Source organism: Cyprinus carpio, chromosome B11 (genome assembly GCF_018340385.1).
Source record: "Cyprinus carpio isolate SPL01 chromosome B11, ASM1834038v1, whole genome shotgun sequence".
In the NCBI taxonomy this organism is placed as follows: Eukaryota; Metazoa; Chordata; class Actinopteri; order Cypriniformes; family Cyprinidae; genus Cyprinus; species Cyprinus carpio.
Genome location: NC_056607.1, coordinates 5,563,981 through 5,584,696, shown reverse-complemented (window position 1 = coordinate 5,584,696; position 20,716 = coordinate 5,563,981). Strand labels below are relative to the sequence as shown.

The 20,716-nt window shown below is 36.0% G+C and overlaps 1 protein-coding gene across 1 annotated transcript in view; it reads left to right on the top strand.

Moving 5' to 3' along the window:
• LOC109086139 (arf-GAP with coiled-coil, ANK repeat and PH domain-containing protein 3-like) overlaps positions 1-18,722 on the top strand; it is a 77,741-nt gene extending 59,019 nt beyond the window's left edge. The window contains exons 11-24 of the mRNA XM_042733656.1: positions 5,221-5,356; positions 5,438-5,489; positions 5,595-5,695; positions 5,765-5,876; positions 7,841-8,049; positions 9,484-9,553; positions 10,009-10,103; positions 10,242-10,456; positions 12,800-12,895; positions 13,102-13,194; positions 13,278-13,498; positions 14,161-14,270; positions 16,024-16,134; positions 16,226-18,722. Of these exons, the coding sequence (XP_042589590.1) occupies positions 5,221-5,356; positions 5,438-5,489; positions 5,595-5,695; positions 5,765-5,876; positions 7,841-8,049; positions 9,484-9,553; positions 10,009-10,103; positions 10,242-10,456; positions 12,800-12,895; positions 13,102-13,194; positions 13,278-13,498; positions 14,161-14,270; positions 16,024-16,134; positions 16,226-16,373 (1,769 nt within the window). The 3' untranslated portion in view covers positions 16,374-18,722. The remainder of the gene's footprint in view (positions 1-5,220; positions 5,357-5,437; positions 5,490-5,594; positions 5,696-5,764; positions 5,877-7,840; positions 8,050-9,483; positions 9,554-10,008; positions 10,104-10,241; positions 10,457-12,799; positions 12,896-13,101; positions 13,195-13,277; positions 13,499-14,160; positions 14,271-16,023; positions 16,135-16,225) is intronic.
• The last annotated feature ends 1,994 nt before the right edge of the window (positions 18,723-20,716 follow it).

The following is a 20,716-nucleotide window of genomic DNA, read 5'->3' as shown; positions in this document are numbered from 1 at the left end:
CTAAAACGTGAAATGTAGTGGATAGTTACTGACTACATTTTTTTGTCATGTAATGTTGGAATCAGTAACGGATTACAATTTGTAAGTAATCTACCCAGCTCTGAATATACCCAAGTCAAAGCATTATTCTTTCCTTTTTGTATTAGTGTTTAAAAATATTTATTTGTGAAATAATTAATAATATTTATAATAATAATAATTAATTACTTAATTAAAACAAACAAACTTACTGGGGACCAGGGTAGGATATAGCCTGCCCTGGCATGCCCAGCTGATGCAAAGCATAGAATTTATATCTTCACAGAAGAAAGCCCTAGGCTCTGCCACAGAACAGGTTGTGTCGAGCCATTCATTTGTGAAGTGACGTGACATACAGCCAAGTATGGTAACCCATACTTGGAATTTGTGCTCTGCTTTTAACCCATCCAAAGTGCACACACACAGCAGTGAACACACACACACACCGTGAACACACACACCAAGAGCAGTGGGCAGCCATTTTATGCTGCGGCGCCCGGGGAGCAGTTGGGGTTCAGTGCCCTTGCTCAAGGGCACCTAAGTCATGGTATTTAGGGTGGGAGAGAGCGCTGTACATTCACCCCCCCCCCCCCCACCTACAATTCCGTGCCGGCCCGAGACTCGAACTCACAACCCTTGATTGCAAGTCCGACTCTCTAAGTAGCCTACTTAATATTTATGCAGAACTGGTTGTTTGATGAGAAAAAGATTAAATGTAGTTGCAATAAAAAAAGTTTAAGAATCTGTACAACTGCTGCTGCAGCAGAGGACTAGTATTCTGCCGCCCGGACACTGCAGAAGGACTGATGACAGCATGGTTTGATCTTTTTTTTTTTTGTCTGACCAATCAGAAGAAAGGGGAGTTTAATTCCCGCCCACGTGTAGAAATCAAATATTCAGGCTGTTTAATTCATTTTTCTAACCCTGAACGAAAAACAAAAAATAAGCCGAATTCTTGTTTTTCGTTTTTTTTTGCAAAAAATTAAAAAACGAAAAAGGAGCTGTTTTTCATTTTTTTACTTACAAAATTAAACAAAAAATCAAATGACCAAAAGATACACGGACCGTCCAAGGTGCTTTTGATTATATTAAAGCTATATAGATATTTTTGTTTTTTTTGGACTTCTGAAGCAACATGATTGCTTTGTGTGAGAAAAAGCCTTGAATAGACTTATGTTAATAGTATAAAGCCCAAAGCAAAATCTTAATAAAAGAAAAGACATAATGGCAAAAAAAGTCATAAAACAAAAAGTACTTTTAGTTTTTGGCTACAACTGATGTTATACACTATCGTTCAAAAAAGGTCACTAACAATCAGTGTTGGGGAAAGTTACTTTTAAAAGTAATGCATTACAATATTGCGTTACTCCCTATAAAATAATTATGTTACTTAGTTACTTTTTATGGAAAGTAATGCATTACGTTACTTTGCGTTACTTTTTAAATATGAGCAGGTTAAATTGATCAAAAGTATTAGGTAAAGACAACATATAACTATTTAATAAATAAGCAAAATATATTTTAAAAAATAAATATTATCAAAGGATCCTGGAAAGAGTTTCATGGTTTCACAAAACTATTAAGCAGAAAAACTTAACAGTTTTTTAACATTGGTAATAATCAGAAATGTTTCTTGAGCAGCAAATCAGAATATTAGAATGATTTCTGAAGGATCATGTTACACTGAAGATTTGATAACAGGAATTATTACATTTTAAAATATAGTAGAAAAGTTACTTGAAGATGTAATAATACTTCTGAATATACCAGTTTTACAAATAAATACAGCCTTGATGAGCCTAAGAGATGTCTTTCAAAAACATTCAAAAAATCTAACCAAACCTCAAACGTTTGAACAATAAAGTACATGTAAGGATTTTCAAAGTTATGAGATTAAAAGGAAAAGCAGGCCTTAGAGACAACCAGAAAACAGGGACAAAAATAACTGTGTACCACAAAAAACAGGAATTTGAATTACAGAGAAAAGTAGGTTGTCAGACAGCTAAAGAAAAAAACAAGGAACAATTGAAGTGTGGATGAAAGAGAGTGAGAAACTACTGGGAGAAAGAGAACAGCTGTAAAGTCTGTAATAAGCTTCACAGGTTTATATGATAACATTTTAATGGCAGGATAGCTACTGCCTTTGTCTTGTTGTATTGTTAATTTAGCAAAATGTTCATCTGATGTCTATTACCAATATAGATATTCATATATGCGGATAACTTCTGAAAAAGTAGAAATAGAAAGAATCGTTGAATTATGAATAATTTATTGCTATTGAGTGAATAATATGTGATCATGTAATCAATAAAAAGTAGTCTGATTATGAGTGTTTTAAAAATGTAATATAATCTAATTACAAGTAGCCCTACCTATTTTTTGTAATCTGATCGTGTAATCCAGATTACATGTAATCAGTTACTACCCAGCTCTGTATATCTACCAATAGCATCCCACCATTGTCACAGTCAATGGACAAACTCAGAAAATGTAAATATATCTAGCTCCAAACTTATGATATGAGAGCAGTCGGTGAGTGCGGCCAGCTGCAGTTCCTGAGCGATGCTGTGGGCGGAAGCGTCCCATTGATTTATCAACTGATTTATCTGCAGAGATGCCACAAAATTACCACCTCTCTGGCTGTCCCACCACCTCGCCGTTTCACCGCCTCCTCGTGTTGCATCTGTCACTCGTAACACATGCACACACACACACTCGCTCCTCTCATACTCGTATATATATATATATTAAAAACAAAAGCATTGGGGTTACTCCAAATGTTAAAATATCACATCTTCCAACAATTTACTGACCTTGACATACAAGGTTCATATCATTTTCAGTTGGAAAGTTTTCTTGTCAACAAAAAATAACATCTTGCATATTTGGAGTAACCAATATGCAAGATGTTATTACCCTCCCCTAATTTTAATATTATTGATTGTAAATAAATACTATTAAAAGATTATGGCAAACTACTACTATATGCCACATTCAGTCGTACTTTATTTTAAGGTCCAATTCTCACTATTAACAAAACCATTAACTACGACTTTTGCCTCAATAAACTCCTAATTTGCTGCATATTAATAATTAGTAAGGTCTTTGTTTAGTTCAGGTATTGGGTATGATTAGGGATGTAGAATATGATCATGTAGAATATGTGCTTAATAAACAGCCAATATGATAATAACAGGCATGCTAATAAATCTTTTTTTCCCCCAAGAATTTCAATTTGTTATTATTATATTTATATATATTTCTAATTATGTGTATAAATAAAATTTTCAATATACTATTCTATTCTAATTAGCCTATATATTATTCTACTTATATATATGATGTGTTTGTGTGTGTGTGTGTGTGTAGGATATATATATGTATATATATATGACTTGTGTGTATAGAATTTTCAATGTAAACATTGCTGTATTTTGCATATTTAAAATATGTAATGCATCTCTTCAGTAATTGAGGTTCAGTTAGTTGAGGTGTAGTGAAGTCAAGGTGGAATCAATATGGGCCTTATCTAAATCCGTTTAGATTATCTATAATTATTGATTATCTGCTGTTGTGTGTTTTTTCTTCATAATGCGGGGGTGATAGACCGACTGCAATCCTTAACCAGAGTAATATCTCCTGAGTGTGAGAGCTGGAAGAAAGAGGTTCTCTGAGGGGCAATAACGCTTGCTTGATTGAACAGTAATGGTCTTGCATAGACTGTCAGACAGATGGACCAGCGAGTTTAAGGAGAGCACCGCGCGCTCGTAAATCCGCGAATGACGCGGTGCTCTCTGTACGTGGCAGTGAAATGATGTTTGCGGTCGGCTCTCAGACTGAGGTCATGCAGCAGAGCACATAAATCGACAGCTGTATGCTAATCGTGTGAATATTGAGCGGTGGAAGCGTGGTGCGCATTCGCCATTCGCTCGCGCTTGAGTGAGGAGTGCGCACGAGATCGATGAAGCGCGTGCCTTTGACTTTCACGTGAGATGACTTCAGTGTAGAGAAACAAGACTACGCTCTTAGCAAAGGCGTGCGTTGCTGCATTATTACTGATGCTTCTGGATAAACATTTTTTAAAGATGAAGATATTCGGGAGGCTGAAGTATACCTCGGTGAGTTTGAATGAATTTTTCGTGTTAATGCAACCTGTTGAGATATTATTTGTTTATTATTATTTTTGTTACATGTATTGCAAATTATTTAACTTCAGTTATCTCTTATTGACACTTTTTTTCAATATATTTCATGCATTATTTAGTGAATGTGTATTTAGTATTTTACTTACTGATATCGTTCGTACAATAGCCTATTTATTTCATTATTTATTTAGTGTAGAGGTCTTCAAACTTTTTCAGGCTAAGAATACCTTATTGGTAGAAAGATGGACTTTTTTGTATTTGCATACTTTATGATGCTTACATTGCAAAGGCATTAAAATCATTATTGGTGTAGAGTCATATGCTTTACATTTAAATTTCAACAAATACATTTACTTTTTATTTTCATATTTTTCAAAATACTTATCTGCAGAAGTAAATTCTAATTGTTTTGGTAAAAATCTAAATTTTGTATTAATTTAATTGCAAAATAAATAAAAAATTACCATATAAGGTATTTTATTTAAAGTTTTTAATGTAGCATTTTTTTATATTCTGTGTCTGTAAAATAACTCTAATAAAGGCAAATTTTTGTTGAGCTTGTTCAGAAGATTGGAAACTGAGTGGCCTCTTTTCATGTCCTTTGGATCTTTTTCCAGTCTCTTTCATGTAATTTTGATGATGAATGGTCTTGAAACAGGACTGAGTGAGTTGTATTTGTTGTTTCTGTGTGTGTTTGTGGCCAGAGCACAAAACTCGAAACAGCCGCTGGAATGTCAGGGTCATTGATATATAACAATAATAAATAAATCATATATAAGAAATCTCTTCTAACAGCTCAATCTCAGCACAGTTGGGATATAGATGGAGCAATACTTGTGACGGGAGACGTTTTAAGAGGTTGCCAGTCGTTATTGATTGAATTGAGAAGGATTGGATTGGCTGCTGTGGTCATGAGGATTATGTTTTGACTGATGGGGATTAAGTTTTGTCTTTTGTCTGTCTCGGAGAAGACTTAAAAGAACAATAAGGGTCCTCAGTACGAGAGAGAAGAGCCCGGTTTTTGTGTGTGCCACTGACCTGCATGAATCAATTAGAGCTGCTCTGTTTCTTGCATGGCAGGATTTTGCATACGATGACTCCAAAGTGGAATTCAATGTTGATGCTCCAAATGGTGTGGTGATGGAGGGATACCTTTTCAAGAGGGCGAGCAATGCTTTCAAGACGTGGAACAGGTAAGAACAGGCTTGACTGTCTATATGTCTTTCATTTTGTGGAGGAAATCTGATATCGAGTTTGTTTTCTTCTCCTACCAGGCGATGGTTTTCAATACAGAACAGTCAATTAGTGTATCAGAAACGACTAAAAGTAGGTGGTTTGCAGAGATTAACTCAGATATGAACTTTACAGATCTTTTTCAAGTGCTCCAAATGATTATTGTGACCTGATGCTGTAATCTGCTGTGTGTCGTAGGATGCTTTGACTGTGGTTGTGGAGGACCTGAGGCTTTGCTCTGTGAAACCGTGTGAGGACATTGAGAGAAGGTTCTGTTTTGAAGTGGTGTCACCTACAAAGTGAGTACTGTGTCACATGTGTTGTGTGTGTGTGTGTACAGTATCTAATATCAGATCAACCCCTATCAGGAGCTGTATGCTGCAGGCTGAATCTGAGAAGCTCCGTCAAGCTTGGATTCAAGCAGTTCAGGCGAGCATCGCTTCTGCCTACAGGGAAATTTCTGACAACTATTACATTGAGGTCAGTCTAACTACTCGGTCACATTAATACATGGGATTATACATCAAAATGTAATGTAAAGTGGTAAAAAGTTATTTTAAAGTTTAGATCAAAGTTTGAAATTGGGTCAATGATGAATAAGTGTGTCTACAATGTAGAGAAGTAAAGATATATGATGTTCATTGGAAAGGTTGGTTTCATTTGTTTTTGTTTTTTTTAAATACAGTTTTAAATAAAGTTAACATGTATTATTGCTTGGTTACGTTTATTAAACAAGTAGAGTAAAGGTATAATTTTATTACATCTTAAATGCAATCATGATTCAGTATTTTCCAAAAAGCTATACATGGTATGGTTTTTTTTTTGTTTTTTTTTTTTTTAACTCATAAATATCACTATGTTTGAGTAGCATCAAATGACATTTTACTAGCTAAACTAACTTTTGTTTTAAGAGGCTTATTGGCCTCGACACATTTTCAGGGTTCCTTTCTATGATATGATTTCGTGTTGTATTAGAGTTTTTTTCTGTTGGTTGCACCACATGACAGGACAATGTTTTATTTATAAGCTGTGAAGGACTTCATATCCCTCTAAAAAAACATGTCTTAACAATTATTTTATAAAAGTTCCTTTTAATAAATCATAAATTATTAATTCATAACTATCATTATTTGGGGGGTGCCACTGAACTATCATCAAAAGATCTAATTATTTTAAAAGGCTCATTTGCTTTTACATAGAGTCATAATATCATTTCCTGATTTCTGAGTTATTTTTCCCTATATGTTGGTCGCACCACATGACGTGTTTATATGGTTTATATATTATATTTATATTTTGATTAATTTGAGTAAAAATGTGTTTTCTTTACCAAGGAAGTGGCAAGATGAAAACCACTTTTTTCTGTTTCAAACTTTCACATAGCATCTTTAGGTCATAATAACATTAAAAATTCAAATCCAGGTTTTGATTTTCAAAGATTTATTATAAAAGTTTTTAATTTTTTTCCCAAATGCAATAAATCCATGATACTTTTTTTTCTCAAAATGCAATAAATCCATTGAATTAATATGAAAGTTATTTATTGAAACTGATGGAAATACACAGCATAGTAAGTTGATCCACATATGACAACCTCTGAACTTGGTCAATACTAATCTTATATACAGGCACTGGACTAAAAAAAAAATTCATTAGTCATCGCATTCAAAATGAATTCAACGGGTCATCTTGTTAATGCTATAAATTAATTACAGCAATAAAACAAAATTTCATCATGAACAAGAACATGAACAACAATATCACATTAAACCACAGAAATTCCAAAATGACAACTTCAAACTTCCAAAAGTGCATTCATCTTTGCCATGTTACATTCATTTAGTTTACTAGTGCTATATGCTGTATTAACGAAAACATAAATGGCATTAATAAAAACACTAACACTGACAAGCTACGCAATATCGCGTTCATAATCGAATGCGACTCATTTAATGAACCTGATATAGCGTAGCTTGTCATTGATCTACGGCTCTGTGTATTAAATGCATCTGAATAATTTCCATCTGAAAGCACGTGATGGAGATTTACCGGTACTATTAATCACAGAACCAGCTTTACTGAAGAGATGCGCATGACAATCTCATGCAATTTATCGTGCAACCCTTGTTTGTTGATCTCAAAGTACAAAGTAGATGAGGAAAACATTACTGTTTACAGTGCATGGAATGTTGAGCTGTGATTGGTTGAGAGGATATATCGTATTCTGCAAAAAAAGGGAGACTGGCGTTTGTCGCGGTTTGGAAAAAAAGGGAGGAAAATATGACCTAATAACTCTGCGAATATCGCATTTTACGTGAAATAAAAAATTGACTTTTGAACTAATAGATCTGGGCATGAAAATGCGTGTCATACCATTGGCCCAATTACATAAATTGCATTTGACATAGTTTGGATGTTAAGAGCACAAACTCTTGATTCTACAGCGCTTGGACAGGACAGCGTCTCCCTCCACGAGCAGTATCGACTCTGCCAGCGAGCCGCGGGAGCGTATTGTTAAAGGAGAGAGTATCCTACAGCGGGTCCAGTCTCTGCCAGGAAACGAGATCTGCTGCGACTGTGGCCAGGCCGACCCTCGCTGGGCCAGCATCAACCTTGGCATTCTGCTCTGCATCGAGTGCTCTGGCATTCACAGGTGACAGTCTGCTGTTTGTTCTAGTTAGGATTTAAGTCATCCACCATGAACCTACTGCATTTTAAATTATGGGAGGCATTTCCAGTTTAGGAAAATTCCACTCAAATAGACTGAAACAAATCATTTAAAATCATAAGTTTGCACTGTAAATAATACTGATCCTGAGCTGTAAATCCGCCTTTATGTTTTATTTTTAGACACCAGGTGAATAACGTAACGCTTGGTATTTGAATGTCTATGGAAAAGCTATTTTCAGTCCACTGCATTATTTTCCTCCTCATTATTTGTGTTTCGACGTAACAGTATGAAAAATGACAACATATGCTGCGTTTGTGGTCTGCTCTCCCGATTGAATTTACAATATATCCCATGAATACACTAAGAATCTTTCTTTATCCCCAAATCATCACGTCTCTTTCCGGTTTTGTTTTCACACGGATGCTTTAAAATGTAGTTGTCTCCCTTTTTTTTTACTTAAATGTTTCTAAAGCAGTAAATACTGTCAAAATGACAAAAAATGTATCACTCAGTGTTCCAGTTAATGAACATTGAGGCAAAATGTTACATGAGATACCGTGTCTGTAATATTGCTGTGGAAATAATCAAGCTTTATGGTTATTCATGGTCTGTTGTAATAATTTGTTAATGCTCTTGCACTTTTAAATTTCGTTTTAATGTTCAATGGTTGAGGGGTGGGTGGAATAATGTCACTTCATTGCACTTTTTGAAAATGCTGCTTATTGCATTGATAGAGCAAAACTTTTCCTAGTTTTTATATATAACAGGAAGTTCCTCCCATAACTGGGGCAAAGCATCATAGGTCATAAAAAAAAGTTTGATACTACAAAACAAGCCATTGTTATTTGACTTGTACATGCTCCCAACATCGTACAGCTGACATAAAGACTCAACATTTAAACATCTGAGAAGCCATCTGCTTCCATACCGATTTGACTGAAGATATAAGCAGGCCTCAAAGCACCTGCGTCAGAACATTTATCCCAACCGCATCACTCATGACAGATTGAACCCAACAGCAGAATGGCTTTACATCCATATGACGCTCATGTAAACACTACGTCACACCCTCAGGGTGAAGCACCTTTTCTGCTCCATCAGTTCCTCTACAGATTACCGGCGCCAGCCTGCTAATCAGATTAAACCTCTCCTGCCTCCTCAGAGATGGGCATCTGTGACTGAACGTTAGACAGAAGCCTCATAATACACGGAGGCATTAGATTTGATGTGCTCAGACACAACAGGGGCTGCAGATGGGGATTCTGTGATTCTGACAGGTTTCTAAAGGAGGCTGATCCTAATGTGTCTTTGGTGGTTTGAGTGAAACATTTGTGTGTGTGCCTGAATCAGAACAATGCCATCTTGAACATACATGTAAATTGAAGATACTGTATGGTTAATTTTCTATCTCTGCAGGAGTTTGGGCGTCCACTGCTCTAAAGTTCGCTCTTTAACACTCGACACATGGGAGCCAGAGCTTGTGAAGGTAAGATCCCAGTGAGAACTAAATGGGTGAATCTCACAAACCTGTCACAATTATCTTAATACCCTATTCCTCCCCAAAATAAGAAGAAATCAAAGAAAAGGTCAGGAAAATGTGTTATTGTCTGCAATGTGACATTGCATTTTATAAATAAGATATTAAGCACATTTCCCCCCTGAATTCTCATTACGCTAATGTGAAATTTTAACTAACTAATAGTTAGAATGAACTTATCTGGAAAATGTCTGGACATTATCGCAATGAGAATTTTGAGAGAATTCTATGAAAAGCACACTTCATATACTTTATGCAAATAATAAACAATTATTCATCCAAATCTAAGTACAGATCCAATTAATTTATACAAATTGCTATTACATTGCTTTTAAAATTGGTTACGTGAGAATATTTTTTAGTGCTATTGATCAAATAACGCTTTATGATTGTTTTCTTTGTAGTTGATGTGTGAGCTTGGCAACACTGTAATCAACCAGATTTATGAAGGTGCGTGTGAGGAACAGAGACTTAAGAAACCTGGTCCCAGCAGCTCAAGGTCAGAGTGCAGCGTTATATCAATAGCCAGAATCTATTGCTTTAATTATATTTTTTTCTTTTTGATGTCATAATATTTTCATATGTCCAATGTTTCATTGATAGAAGCTCCTGTTTGTGCTTCTGGTGTTTTATTTAGGCAGGAGAAAGAATCGTGGATCAAAGCGAAATATGTGGAGAGGAAGTTTCTGAAGAAGATGTGTGGCTCCGAGGCTCTGGTGGAGGGGAGCAGAAAATCACATCACTGGAGCGTGAAGAAGTGCAGAAGACACAACAGCTCCATTAGAGCCCCTAAAACCCGCCGGAAATACAGGCACGACGCCGGGATCATGTCACCAGCCAATCTCTCCGCTGGTACTTGCTTGGTCATTTCTGAACGCATTTCTTCAACTGTCTCCTGAGTTAGCCCTCATTAGGGTCCATTTAGACCTGGAAGATACATACATACATACATACATACATACACACATATATATATATATATATATATATATATATATATATATATATATATATAATATATGTATATATATATATATATATATATATATGTATATATATATATATACATATATATATATATTATTTGTATGTAAAATTACTTTTCACATTCATTAACACCCTCAAAATATGCATCATTTATTTTTATTATTAGATTTTTTTTACTTTTACTTTTTTGCAATATTTAGACCTGGTATATACAGTATGCAGTCCATTAGGTGTCAAAAATACTTTTTGTAAAATGTATTTAGCCTTTCCCTATATATTTCACACATATCTGGGCCTGAATTTTGTTAATAAACATAAGTATGCCTATCGATGAGCCATTGTAGCATTAAAAATGTATCACTTTCGTGAGCTGACAGTGAAAGTTTATGCAAGTAGAATTTATTTTGTTTGAATACTTAATACTTAATAAGTAGTATTTATGTTGTTTTGTCATGAATAGGTAAGTTTCATAAATTTAGACTGTTGTTTTGAATTATAATTATATTTTCAATTTATATTTCAAATGATAATTTCAAAGGAAATGCCATTCATTCCAGTGGACTTCATATTGAAAATTCTCAGATTATTCTGTCTTTATTCATGCAATGATTTTTCATGCAATGATATATTTGAAACAAATATATATTGCATCATAGCTTTTTGAAATTTCAAAGAATTTATAAATTTTAAGTTACAAAAAAGTGAATGCTGTAATAACATGATAATAACATAGTAACATTTAAATTCAAAATAAAAAAAATAATAATATTCAGTTTTTTTCTCATTCACTCATTAATGATCAGATACAATGATATTTTAATTGAAAAAATATTAAGTTATGGCTGTTTTATAAAGTAAAGATTTTAATGTCTTTACGCTGGCTCCCTGTAAAGTTAAGAATTGATTTTAAAATAGCTATCTTTGTGTACAAGGCTTTATCTGGTCTTGCACCAAAATACATCAGTGACCTTCTGAATCCTTACTTTCCTCAAAGAGCACTTAGGTCTAGTAATCAGCTTATCTTAACTGTCACACGTTTTCAGCTGCAGCTCCTGAACTTTGGAATAGTTTGCCTGTAAATGTGAGACTTGCTTCTTCACTAGCCAGTTTTAAGTCTGTTCTAAAATCTTATTTGTTTTCTCTGGCATTTGATTAATGTCTTTATATATTGCTTAAAGGGATAGTTCACCCAAAAAATCAAAATTATGTCATTAATTACTCACCCTCATGTCGTTCCAAACCCGTGAGACCCTCCGTTCATCTTCGGAACACAGTATAAGTTATTTTAGATTTAGTCCGAGAGCTTTCTGTCCCTCCCATTGAGAATGTATGTACGGTATACTGTCCACGTCCAGAAAGGTAATAAAAACATCTTCAAAGTAGTGTTATCTGGCTCGGTTCAGTCAGTGTACTATTCGAGAACGAGTCAATGTTTCGTTCGTTATCTGGCTCGGTTCAGTCAGTGTACTGTTTGAGTAAATGAATTACTCCGGGATATTGGTTTATTTGAACTCAGAGGGAGTGTCAGCCATGTTAAAAAAGTAAACAGCTTAAGTCATTTGTGGATTAATGCTTATTGTTGACACGAACCGTTTCAAACGATTCAGTTCGATTTGGTGAACTGGTTCAAGAAGATCCGGTTACATCGAGTGATTCGTTCGCGAACCGGATGTGCTGTGAACGCGCGCTCATAACAGACCCGGGAGAGAAGTCAATGCTGAATAAAGTCGTAGTTTTTGATATTTTTGGACCAAAATGTATTTTCGATGCTTCAAAAAATTCTAACGGACCCTCTGATGTCACATGGACTACTTTGATGATGTTTTTTATTACCTTTCTGGACGTGGACAGTATACCGTACATACATTCTCAATGGAGGGACAGAAAGCTCTCGGACTAAATCTAAAATATCTTATACTGTGTTCCGAAGATGAACGGAGGTCTCACGGGTTTGGAACGACATGAGGGTGAGTCATTAATAATGTTTCCGTACATCACTAATCAAAAAATCTATTAATATGCTTTTTATATATTGTGTTTTGTCGTACAGCACTTTGGCGTAACTCTGTTGCTTTTAAATGTGGTATTAAAATAAATTTTGACTTGACTTGAAAGATTTTAATAGACACAAAATGTAAAAATACAGATTTTGAATGCATTATGAGTGTTAGACAAAGTGAGAAGAATTTGTGTATTTGTCATCCTCAGCTGCAGCAGCCGCAAAGTTTCGGAGAGAATCCTTGTTTTGTCCTGACGAGCTTGATTCGCTCTTCTCATACTTCGACACAGGCTCAGGGCCTCGCAGTAAGTTCCTAATAAGACTTTCCCTTCTAAAAACCACAAGACCACCAAATATCTCCTGCAGAATCATTTTGAGAAACACTGGTCTGCACAATTGCCCATTGCAGACAAATGTTCTAATGTATTGTGTGAGGAGTCAAGGACTGAATGATTCAGAAAGTCACGGTGTGAGTAACGTGTCCCTCGCTTGGCACCCATTGGCCCCGCAGGTCTCAGCAGTGATAGTGGGCTTGGCGGCAGTACTGACGGCAGCACAGACATACTCGTTTTTGGCTCAGTGGTGGACAGCGTCACTGAGGAAGGTGAGAAGACGTCCTGATTTGGTAAATCTGTCTGTTGTGTGTTCATCCCCTTCATCTTCTCCCATGTCTTTGTTTTATTGCAGGTTGTGAGGACTCGGATGAGTCCAGCGGAGAGGTTGATATCGAGCAGGAAGCGTCAGATCTAGAGGACGGACGGGAGCTTGACCCGAACACGCTGCTTCATAAGGCGTCACGGGCCAGGAACCTACCGGTCATGGCAGAGGCGCTCGCACACGGTGCAGATATCAACTCTGTCAGCGAGGAGGACGAAAGCAAGAGTCCATTAATACAAGCCGTCGCAGGGGTGAGACTGAATAAAATCTGCTGTAGGATTTACTGTGAAGCCATTTTCACAAAGAAATTGCTAACATTTCTCAAATATTTCCAAAGAAATGGCAAGTATGAAGTAGAAACACTAAAAATGTATTTTCTTATAAAACATACTATGAGCAATTTGCCTCAAGAAGCTGTGGTTTACAGTGAATTTATAACAGCTAAGGGGTGTTGTGAGGCACGATGTGAAGCAAAGTGCCTAAAACCCCCTTAGATGTTATAAATTAATTGTTAACCACGGCTTTGCGGGGGTTATTGCTTTTATAAAACAGTTATTCCATATAAGTAGCAAGGTTTCACAAAATGAAACAACGCAAATAAAATGTAATGATATTAATAAAAACATTATTCTTCCGCCAAACAATGTAGTTCCTCAGAAACGGGTGTGGTTGCAACAAAGTGGTTGCCGAGCAACACACAGACACAGAAACAAAAAGGTGTATGTTTGTAGAATAATTTATAACAGTTTTGAACCTGGCTCAACCAATCAGAATCAAGGACCGGAACTATCCGTTTTATATTCTTTTGTTTTAATGCCCAACTTTGAAAAATCATTTTTTACAGTGTGTTTACAGTTTACTAATGTTTGAGATTCTCTCTCTCTCTCTTTCTCTCTCTCTCTCTCTCTCATAGGGCTCTCTGATAGCTTGTGAGTTCCTGCTGCAGAATGGAGCAGATGTCAATCAGAGGGACATACGAGGACGGGCACCTCTGCACCACGCCACGTGTCTGGGTCACACGGGGTAAGAAATGACTCACACAAACATCACGCACCTAGTGATCTGCCTACCTACACAGTTCAGTTCTAAAATTCACGTTCTCATTGCCAAGGCTGTTCCAAACAGTAGGGAGTAAAACTCACTGCCACAGTGCAAGGGGATTGTGGGAGGTTTGCTAGAATATTGATTATGTGTGTGAGATGTATATCATGTGATAATATCGTAACTGTTGTTTTAACAATGTGCGATTTGACATTATTGAGTATTTTGTAAAAACCATCCAAAGCACACCTGCAGAGTGCACGCATACGTTACGTGAAGCACATTTACAGTGCGTTCTTTCACCATCTAAAACAATCTAAAAAAAAACACATAGAATCATAAAAAAATCAAAAAAACCGCTCAAAAAAATTTAAACATATACACACTAATATAGTCAATCATCTTCCAAAAAAAAACATGATAACAAAAAATGTAATATAGATTTTTTTTTTTTACAACAGATCAATAAACATGAAGTTAATTAAGAGACATTTTAAACACCATATTGCCTGATTTTGCTCTATTTCGGCAACAAAAATAATTCCAAACACAGACACAGGGTTGTTTTGCATCTTTGAGCACCATGACGGTGTTTCGTTCCTGAATGAATCAACCGTTTAAATGATTCAGTGACTCACTCATTAACAGTCACTTGCTGCCACCTACTGGCGGTTTTAATTTCGCATTTAAAGTATATTTTTATTATTTAAAGGGGTCATGACATGGTTTTTTTTATTTTATTATTATGGTCCCCTAGGTGCAATTATAGTATTACTATAGTTTTTTTTTAAAAAAAAAAACTTTTAAAATGTAGTGAATTATGACATTTTCCCACCCTGTTTCTCATCCTTTGATTCAAACAGTCTGTTTTTGGGTTGTTTCCCCTTTAAGAGTTCAGTGTTAACGCCCACTGTTATGATTGGCTAACGACAGTGCCTATGGATCAATTATTAACGCCCCCAGCCAGAACATTTGTGGATTGAGCGTAACTGTTTAGTAGCGGGTGATGCATTCGAAGCGATGGCTCTTGCTGTGATAAAACCTTACATGTTTGAGCACATCTGCGTGGCATTGTAATTTTCCTGTACACAGACCCACTCGCTGTCCGTCGACTGAACACTTGTGAGGCGCGCGGCGCGACAACGATACAAAATGAGCGTAGTTGTTTTGTGCTGGAGGCGGTCACATGCAAATGGTTGGAACGTCACTTCGCACCGTGACGTCACTTCTTACCATGGATCCAGAACGAGCTGTATTTAGAGCTTGATTAAATAAATGGCTCGTTTATAATGGGGAGGACGTCTTAAGCTATGAAACTTGCAGGATGTTTTAATGGTACAAAGACCTCTTATATTCCAAAAGATCAAGGCAAATTTGGTTTCTCATTTCATGACCCCTTTACATTTCAAATGTCTTGTATTAATGTATAATGTATTTCCTCTGCATTGCAAAGATGGCATCAAATCAAATCTGAATGTGTGTGAAAATATTCAGATGTAATCCCCTTTGTAACATTTTCATAAGTAACTGTAATTTAATTACTAATTTTTTCTCTGTAGCAGATTACAGTTAGATTTATTCTGTAATTAAATAATGTAATTCCGTTACATGTAACTAGTTACTCCCCAACACTGATGGTCTGTAAGGCAATTTGTCCAAAAGGTAGTAATACGCCGATCTACCTCAGAATAACTTATCGTTTAACCCTTTGTGTACTGTATGTGTGTGTCCACAGACAGGTGTGTTTGTTCCTGAAGCGAGGAGCCTCTCAGGTGGAGGTCGATGAGGACGGGCAGGACCCTCTTAGTATCGCTGTTCAGGCAGCCAATGCGGACATCGTCACACTGTAAGTCAATAACTTCACTTCCCTTTGTAGATACTCCCCGAGTGTCACTGCACATGAAAGCCAATGTTTTTGTTCTCTCTCTCTCGGTCAGATTGCGGTTAGCCCGGATGAACGAGGAGATGCGGGAAGCGGACGGGCCCTTCGGACAGCCAGGTCAATACCCCAGCAGCAGTCCCACAGAGCAGCAGTATAGAAAGTGTATTCAGGAGTTTATCTGCCTCTCGATTGACGAATGCTAGGGGGCGCTCTCGAGCACTGACAGACTGTGAGGAGAACTACCTACTAAGTTTGTAGCCCTTTACAGGAATAGCTTTAGCAAGCATCGAGTGCTCTCTTCAACCTCCTCCCCACCTGTCCAATTAGTTTACACGTCGTGTTCATATGTATGTACAGTATGTGGTTAACACAAAATATTGAAATGGAAAGGCTATTTACAGTATGCCACGGCTAGAACGCCGCTGTTTTGAATTGTGTATCATTCAAACATGACGTTAAATGCCATTAGTTAATAGCTTAATCTAATTAGTTTCTACGAATTTGAATTCATTAGCAGTTCGAAACAGCATTTCCGAAAATATGACTGTGCGCACTTTTCCTACCGACAGTATTTTAGTTTTTTTTTATGTTATTTTGCGTCATGTAAATGTTGTTTGTTGTGCTTTTTATTTATGTTCCGTCCTGAGGATTAGTGCAATGATAATTAAAATACGGAAATCTGTATCCATGTACATTTTCTCGTTTAGTAAGAAAACAAGGCCTTCATGTTTAGCTAACTAGACTTTTTTTTTGTCTTTTACATTTTAAAAACACATCGGACTCCCCTCATATGCTAATAAAACGGGTGTTTTGACCCCTTTACAATTTTAAAGAGATGTCAGCTATTCGAAATTATTTATAGAACTTATAGCAACCATCTGTTTTATATATTTGTACTTGTATTGCCAAGCTCTCAAATGACTGTCATGTGATATTTAATGAGAAATGCTTGTCTAGAGCAGTCTGTCTGTAGATGCAGTCAGCATTTGCATGCATTTAATCGCTCGACACCAAGGCAAAGTGCCCATCTGCATTAGCAAGCATGGTTCCTTATTTAAACCACCTGATTCTGTCATTATGTAAAAATGCATGAAGAAATCTGCTCTGTGTTGTCAATTTTTTGCCCACGTTTGGTTCAGATGATCCCAGTTCGAAGAGTAAGATATTAGAATCCTGTCTCCCTTTCTAATCCCTAATGAAAAAAAAAACATGCATCCAAATATGCCTACTTCCATACTTTATAGTAGGCGAAACACAGTATGTAGTATGTCCGAATTCATAGTATTCCTAAAACAGCACCCAGATGACGTCCTGTAAAAGTGAGATTTTGAAGTGTGCATCTGATGGATACGTTACTATCCCATGAGGCCATGGGAGAGGATGTAGTACGTCCAAATTTCCTTCATACTACACACATGCATCCTTTTTTTTTTCTACATGAAGCAGATTTCAAACCAAATTAAGTACCAGTTTGGTTTCAGATGCAGCACTTTACTTCAGCAGTTAGCTCTATGCTTAGCTAGTAGGCTAAGCTGTTAGCTTGCTAAATAACAGAAAACAGAGAAAGGGAATTAATATGACAGTTTTAGCTTCAATAATAAAACATACAAATTAAAAGGTATTAATTAACCTTTTAATGATTAAGACAGTAAAGGATTTCTAACAAGGCAATTAATAAAGTACCCATAACAAGTTGCGTCAGCTAAAGAAATAACTTTGTGGAGTAAGGGGGATAGGATTCTATGTGACACTGGCATTTGTGGGTGGATTTTTGCAAGTAAAGGTGAAACATGTAAAAATACTAATAATAATATTGGCAGATACAAACCAAATACTCTCCCAGTCTGCAATTGGTCAACAAACAAATAGACCCGCCCCCAAACTCATGCCATTGGTTGAGCTACTGTTGCTGTGCCAGGCTGGTTGGATGCTTAAACAGAGCATTGTTTTGATAGACTGATAGCAGCGTATTTACGCTTTTCGGGGATTCAACCTACCAATGGTTTACTTAGTTTCTTCATATTAAGCTGACAGTGAAAAATATTCAAATACTGAAAAGAAAATTATACACTTCACCTTTAAACAGGTAGAATATCTTTTCAGTGCAAACGTTCATCTCAATAAAAATGTGCTTAATTGTACACTTTCAGTTATTGTTTTACAGAAACATTCGCTGAGCTGAAATGTCATTTTTATCTGAAAATGGAGACAGTGTACAGAATAGATGCTTGCCATCAAGGGACCAGTTTCAGTCGTTGTGTCTGGATGTGTTTTAAACAAAGTTGAACTGAAAATGCTTCTTAACTACTGTGCTGTGAATATGCTTTGACCTTTGAACTGTTCTCGACTGCTTGCTCTCTCGCTGTGGTTCTCGCGTTCAGACCTTTAACTCGTTTTCTCTTGCAACATTCGGTACAATCTGTTAGATGACATTCTGTGTTTGGAGACATTCTTGTATTGTTTGTACAATTGTTTTTGTACGACAGAAATCTATAAAAAGAAGCTTGTCTTTTGGAAACACTGACAAACAATAAAACAAGGTCTTGAGCTCATATTTCTGCTCTGCTCTTTCTCTCTTACGACACGCTCTGCATCAGTCGGCGATTCCTTACCAACAGCTGTGTTTGTTTAAGGAATTACGAAGGCTTTTGCAGACAGTGAATTGTGGGGGTGGGGTTTTTTCACCCATAATGCAGTTGATTTCTGTGATTTCATTGTCATTTATAGTGTGATGGTAACATTGTCTTAATAGGTATTATTCCTCTTTTAGAGCCCAGTATACCTGTGAGTCCACTGAGGGTAAAGCACAAGAGTTCCCGAGTGAGTGATGTTCCAGACTGGTCTCTATGGGTTTGGGTCTTTCACTTGCAGTGGTGGTTACTTTACGGGTCTCTTGCCTCATTTAAAAGGCTTCTGTGCCTATTCTTGTGTGATAGAGTCAAGAAAGTCATAATTACAGCTTGACAATGCTGCTCTTCAATAAGGTCTCAGAGCAAACTCTCTTTCTCTTCACTAAATAACAATCACATTGGGTAGTTGACAGATTTCCTATCTTTTTTTTTTTTTTTAACAATTTTAGTCTCAAATTACATTTTAAGTATATTTACACACCATCTGAAAAATTTGGGGTGAGTTAGAATTTTAAAAACATTCTGAAGAAATCTCTCACCAAATCTGCATTTATATATCAAAAATACTGTAATATTGTAAAAAAATATTACCGTTTTAAATAACTGTTTTCTCTTGGGATATATTTTGAAATATAATTTATTTATGAGATCAAAGCTGAATTTTCAGCATCATTACTCCAGTCTTCAGTGTCACATGATCCTTAATTCAGAATCATTATAATATGTTAATTTTTTCTCTAAATTCTTTGATTTAATAAAGTAAAAAAAAAAAAAAAAAAAAAGTAGAAAAAAATGATTTATTTGACAAAATTAGAAACAATGTAAAAGTTTTACGGTCAATTTTGATACGTTTAATGCATCATTACAAGTGTTAATTTCTTTTAAAAAAAAAAATACTGACCCCAAACTTTTAAATGGTTGTGTATGCACATTATATATTACACACATTGCACTTATGATTATTAATAATTGTATTGTGTATGTTAAGTTGTATATTTTAAATTCTTTTACTGGTCACGATTTCTTTTTACGTTTTCACCATATTTAAATATTTTTTTCTCAATAAGTTATGTGTGATACTTTTTTACATGAAAAAAGAAGAAAAAAAAAATAGTTTTAGATTAATTTTAAAACTACTGTCACTTCTCTATATCCCAACTGCCCAGCTACTGATTTTTATTTTTAATTATGTTTTGCAGAATGCTGGGATATCATGTGATATTATATTACACTACATTACATTATATTCTATTAATACAATAATAATAAATGACTTCCTGGTGTTCCCGAGCAGTGACTCGGCTGCTCAGCTCTTGTTATTCTCAGTCCAGTGCTTGAAGTCTGTTAACTTATTTGGTTTCGCAGGCATCACCTCGTGCACAGTCATCTTTCGGGAGTTTCCGCACATGGCTTTACACGCCTCCAAAACACTAACCAGCTGTCCCGCTAAACCAGACACCCTCAGAGACTCAAGCAGGACATGAAGGACTGCAATGAAGATTCAGAAGAATAACATATGACAACATCTAAAGACAAGCTTTGGGATAGTGATGGGTTTTAACAACATAGATTGATTCGTTTTTAGATTTGGTCCTCTCCTAAGGCTCTGTATGGGATTTTAAGCTTTTATAGTTTATGTTGTGTTTAAAACTTGACGTCCCTTGTGTGATCTGAGCGGAGTTAAGCAGCTCTGATTCCCAGGATTTGGTTCTCTTCCCATAATTAAATGCTTGGTATTTGTGCTATCTGTGAATTTGAACTATGTGAATAAAAAGGCTAATTTGCATGTAACCATTCTGTAATATATCTACGATGACATTGACATCTTGTGAGCACAAGCTACACAAGAATGGATGAAACTGAATAAATCTGCTCCTTGTTTTTTGAAAATGCTGATAAGTTCAACAACTGGAATA